This window comes from Vipera berus, assembly GCF_964194415.1.
Source record: "Vipera berus genome assembly, chromosome: Z".
Classification (NCBI taxonomy): Eukaryota; Metazoa; Chordata; class Lepidosauria; order Squamata; family Viperidae; genus Vipera; species Vipera berus.
Genome location: NC_138205.1, coordinates 11,028,117 through 11,034,116, shown reverse-complemented (window position 1 = coordinate 11,034,116; position 6,000 = coordinate 11,028,117). Strand labels below are relative to the sequence as shown.

The 6,000-nt window shown below is 39.7% G+C and overlaps 1 protein-coding gene across 1 annotated transcript; it reads right to left on the bottom strand.

Moving 5' to 3' along the window:
* On the bottom strand, positions 1 to 945 carry LOC308678612 (olfactory receptor 2D2-like; the record flags this gene model as incomplete). Its single annotated transcript, XM_081345839.1, has 1 exon — positions 1 to 945. The coding sequence occupies one exon, from the start codon at positions 943 to 945 to the stop codon at positions 1 to 3; it is 945 nt and encodes a 314-aa protein (XP_081201965.1).
* Between the last annotated feature and the right edge of the window lie 5,055 nt (positions 946 to 6,000).

Here is a 6,000-nt window from a genome sequence, read left to right as displayed (position 1 = left end):
TCATAGTTTTCCTTCAAAGTTCCTTCTTTTCCACACTTTGACCACAGCCCTGTGGACATCCTTATTCCGCAAAGTGTAAATGATGGGGTTAAGCAGGGGAGTGACCACAAGATACATAACTGCAATGTTTTTGTTCCTGTCAGGAAATGAGCTTGATTGAGGGATTATGTATATAGAGATGATAGTGCCATAGAACAAAGAGACCACCACAAGATGGGAGCCACAGGTGGAGAAAGCTTTCTGCCATCTTGTAGTGGACTGCATTTGACAAATGGAATACAGGATGTGACTATAGGAACACAAGATAACCCCAAAGGGAACCAGAACAATAAATGCTGACAGACCATTGAAAATGGCTTTGGTGACTTTTATATCATCACATGCAAGATCTAGCAAAAAATGCAGCTCACAGAAAAAGTGGTTAATATGACTGGGACCACAGAAGGAATGGCGAAGGATGAAAACAGTATTGACCATCGAGAAGACCCCAGATATGATCCAGCAGGAGGTGGCCAGCAGATGTTGGTGCTTTCTGTTCATAGCAGAGGCATATCTCAAGGGGTTGCAGATGGCCAAGTAGCGATCATAAGCCATGACACCCAACAGCAAACATTCAGTACTCCCCAAGCTCAGAGCACTACCTCCCTGTAACATGCAACGTGTCAAGGAAAGCACACCTTTTCCAGCCAAGAGATGGGCTAAAGTCTGAGGCAAAGTGGTAGTGACATACACAATATCCAGGCCTGCAAGGTGGCTGAGAAAGAAGTACATAGGTGTGTGCAGTTGAACATCAGTGTTTACCAATATGATGATTACCAGGTTAGCTAAAATTGTGAGCAAGTAGATTGTTAGGAAGATCGCAAAGAGCAGAATTTGTTGTTTTCGATGAGAGGTGAGTCCCAAGAGGATGAATCCTGTTACTGAAGTGAAGTTCTCAGAGCCCATCTTGGCATTTTGCCTACAGAGCACAGATATTGATGGACAATGAGTTAAATTGCAAAACAGGGTTAGGGCAGAGAAAGAGAAAACTGTACATCCAATTTACTAAAAATACAATGTCAGCTCACACATCTTTGATTTCCAATCCATCTATTTGGATTATTCAACAGGAAATAATTTTTATAAACTTTATGACTTGCGAGGCCGGTGTGTGGTGCAATTAGCTCACATGGTGTAATAAGATGGAGGGTTTGTTGTCACTGTGAGTTGGGGGGTGGGAGCACGAAGGGAGGCTCAGCTAATCTCAATGTATACATGGTTGTACTTTGACAATAAAGGTTCATTCAACAACACTACTGTATCTTTTCATTAACACAGAGCAGTACCAAAGATAGTCTCAATAGATTATCAGAACGTGCTGCATTTTCCAGATAATAAATCAACTCCTGTCTTGTGATTGTCATAACAAAACCTGAATGTTGGAACCATTCATACATGATTCATCCCCAAACAGAAAACAGAATACAACACATTAATGGTATCAGAAATCATTAGAAGAGAATATTTGTAGCTCAGGGTTGAACTGTGGGGTTTTGGTCCTCCCTGCTCTTGGTGGATTTATTGCAGACTAGGCTAGAACTGATGATGTTACCTTGTTTGGTAATGAAATGTCTGCAAGAAAACCAGCAAACTCCATACCAAGGATCCCACAGAATCAGGCATTTCTGCCTAATACAGTGTGTATAAGAGGGCTACAGACCAGGTTCAGCAAAAGTGACAAAGATCAGAGGAAAGGAAAGTGAGGAGTAATATGACACACTCGTTTCCATTATGTAGCCTTCACAGAAGAAATATAGGTTGTTAAATATCTTGTAAGAAGTCTTTTCTCCTTTGGAAAAGAATACAACCAGGATCCACTTCATTCAAACTTACCAATAACATAGATACCTATAAACTGATAACTCATACAAATCATTTCAGAATTCTTAAAATATATTGAACAATTGCTTGATGCTATTAATTAAGATTATTATTTGTTTCTTTGTTAGATTATCATTTGCTCTCCTACATAATTCCATGGAATACTGAAATCCCTTATGGACTTTTTGCTGGGGAAACAGCGACATATGGATTTAATGATTAGAAACGGTAGATTGTGGAAAGAAAGAAATTATAATGTAATTTCAGTCAGGGTAACATAAAATTGCTCCTTGGGAGGAAAGCCATGGCAAATCTAGACAGCACACTAAAAAGCAGAGACATCACCCTGTCAACAGAAGTGTGTATAGTCAAGGCCATGGTCTTCCCAGTTGCAATGTATGGCAGTGAAAGTTGGACCATAAAAAAGGCTGAGCGCCAAAGAATTGAAGCCTTTGAACTGTGGTGCTGGAGAAGACTCCTGCGAGTCCCTTGGACTGCAAGCCGATCAAACCGGTCAGTCCTAGAGGAGATCAACCCCGACTGCTCTTTAGAAGGCCAGATCCTGAAGCTAAAACTCAAATACTTTGGCCACCTAATGAGAAGGAAGGACTCACTGGAGAAGAGCCTCATGCTGGGAAAGGTTGAGGGCAAGAGAAGAAGGGGACGACAGAGAATGAGGTGGCTGGATGGAGTCACTGAAGCAGGAGGCGTGAGCCTAAATGGACTCCAGAAGATGGTAGAGGACAGGAAGGCCTGGAGGAACGTTGTCCATAGGGTTGCGATGGGTCGGACAAGACTTCGCAACTAACAACAAAAACATAAAATTTATAACAGTGTTAAGAAAATTGGAAACTATTTCTTTTTTCTTTTTCTTCCTTTTTTCTTTATTGATTTTTTTTTACTTTTGTATTACTTTTCCAATTTAAACTGATTAAAATAATACAATAGAAACATACCTCTGTGTTTCTCCCAGGACTTCATCAGCTATCAGGGAGATCTGATTCTTTCTATCAGTTTCAGACAGAGAGGTAAAAGCTGGAGCAGCTGCTAGTACAATTCCCAGGGAATGATGCTGAAATACAGGGAAATCTTTGGGCATAGTCATCAGAAACTCTTATGTAAATAGCCAGATATGTTCCTGATAGGCTAAAAGAAATGGGAGTGTAGCTGGACTGGAAAGTCAAAGAAATGGCCTGGAAAAAGAGACGGAAAGAAAAAAAAATACTTCTCTATTCTATTGCTAAGAAACTGTTTCAATGAAATATACTGGAGATGAATTCAACTTGAAATATATTTCACTTTTGTGAAGCAACTATTCAGGGCCTGGAGAGAATTGGGAAGCACGCTACCTCCCTTCTCTATTATAAAATGAAAATTGTGTCAGATAGGGACCCACTAAATGGAAATTGCTCTGCTCCCCTTGGTCCTCTTCAAAAGGTTATTTTTTTTTCTTCCTTTAAATCTCCTAAGTATGTGAGTGACTACCTAGAAAGCTGAAATTTGAAATTTGATGAAATTTGCTCCACTCCAGATTTGGGCTGATTTTCTTTTTTAATCCCATTTATATCCCGCCCTTCTCCGAAGACTCAGGGCGGCTTACAATCTAAAGCACAAATCAATGTGCTTAGCAATAGCCTTCATTCTATGTATATGCCTGCTTATTATTAGGGCTTTCGGCCCCCCCACAAGCGGCATTATTACAAAGTCAGCTTATTGCCCCCAACAATCTGGGTCCTCATTTTACCTCAGAATTTGAGAACTTTCCAAAGATTAACTCTAAGGAAACTTAATGGAGGACTCACAATGATCATCTTTTCCATGTGTGTTCTTTCTGCAGTTGGACACTAATATTCTTACGGGAATTGAGGGTTTTGGATAACTTCCATTTTGGTAGTCCTGAAACTAAAAGGAAAGTTGACGAAAGCAGTACTGAATAATTAATTTGGCCAATACACTAAATCCTTGTCTTGTAGTGGTTTGCCACAGTCATGTTCAAGAAAAAAAAAGTTTCTTAAGTTTGGAAAGAGCCCTGCATTTTAGGAATATCAATAGGCAAAAATATTGCAGGGACCAGAGTAAAATTTCCTTCTGTGGAGAGTGTGTGATAGTGGATCACAATTTAATTTTTTGCATATTTTAGATTGGCTTTAGATTGCAAATACGTAGGTGTGTGTGCATGTCCGTGTGTTTGTGTGGGTATGTGTAATGTGGGTATATCTTTTATATATTGTTTTTATGCTATAGCTCAGTGCTGTCAAATTTGTTTGTAAATCTTCTTGCATTCTTTTTTGTCCTCCCTTTTTCTTCTCCAGAATAAAGAATAAAAGTGATATTAAATTTCCAAAGAAATACAGACATATTATTTCAACAACTTTTATTGGAATTCTCTATAAGTCATTTTCTTTTTTTTTAATTTATAGACAATCTATTTTAATCATTTTTATTGAAAATCTTGATCACATATTTACTGACAATATTTTACAGACAATATTTGCAGGCAATATTTTAAGATAATTGTAGCAGTATATTATAGTCAGCCAGATGTTTAGACTGGATTTGGCATTTTTGTCCACCTCTGGAGTCCTTCGCAAGGACCTAGGATTGGCAGATATAAAAGTCCTTGGGGAAGACTCAGTAGGTGGATAAAAATGCCAAATCAAGTCCAAACATCTGGTTGACTGTGCAACTACTACTACTAGTAGCAATAATAATAATAATAATAATAATAATAATAATAATAATAATAATAATAATTATTATTATTATTATTATTATTATTATTATTATTATTATTATTATTATTATTATTATTATTATGAGACTAGACAGCCACTTGTCTGAAATGGTAAGGTTCTCCTGCTTGAGCAGGGGGCTGGACTAGAAGACCTCCAAGGTCCCTTCCAGCTCTGTTCTATTCTATTCTAATTGGTACAAGATATAGCTATAATATTTCAGGTCATTATATTAGTAATATCTGCCATGGTTTGAGGTATCAACAATAAATAGATGATACTCAACTTTATATCTCCACCCGTGGTGACCCAAGTGATGCTGTGGCTGCCCTCGTGCAGTGCCCGGAGACTGTGGAGGCCTGGATGGGGGACAATAGGTGTTGGTTGAACCCTGGCAAGACAGAGTGGCCTGGAGCTTCAAAGCTTCAAGTTTTCAGACTTTAACATTCTTAGTTCTGGATGGGGTGGCACTATCCCAGAAAGACCTGGTCTGCAAATTGGAAGTTCTCCTGAACTTGCAACTCCTGCTGGAAGAGCAGGTGGCAGTCATGGTTAGGGAGAGTCTTTGCACAACCTCATGTTGTCCATCAGTTGCAGTCTTTGCTGAACCAGGAGTTCCTTTGGGCTACTGCAATGCACTCTACATGGGGCTACTCTTTTAAGAGCATTTGAAAGCTATAGCTGGTGCTGAGTGTGGCAGTGTGGGAAGTGGTTAGGGCCTGCAAAGTGGCCCATGTTACACCACTGATCAGTGAGATGTGCTGGTTGTTGGCTTGCTTCTGGAAGCAATTCAATTTTTTGGTTATCACCTCTAAAACCCTGCATGGTATGAGTCCAGGATACTTAAGGAATCATCTCAGTCCAATGGAACTGGCCTGCTCCACCCATGCCAGGAAAGGGGGCATATTGCAGATCCTTAAGGAATTACAGCTGGCCAGGTCCAGGAAAAGAACCTTCTCTGTTGTGTGTCCTGCCCTTTGGAATATCTTATCACCTGCTCTTCTGCCCTTCTGCAAGTCTCTTAAGACCTGGTTCTGCAAGATGACTTGGGGCCCCAACGGGGGAGCATCACACTAGAAGTGGTTGATTAATTAAGAGCTAATCCCATCTCCCCCCCATACACCCAGCACCCTTCTTCTCCATCTTGTGACAATGATTTTGTTTTGATGGTATTTTGATTTTGATATTGAATGGATTGTCTTTATTGCTAAAATTGATGCAATTCTTCTATTTCCATAGCTCTTCATTTTATCCTAGACTTTGATCATCTAGAATAGAATGGAGCTGTAAGGTTTCTTGGAGGTCTTCTGGTCCAGCCCCCTGCTCAAGGAGGAGAACCTATACCATTTCAGATAAGTGATTGTCTACCTTCTTCTTAAAAACCTCCAGTGATGGAGCACCCCATGAT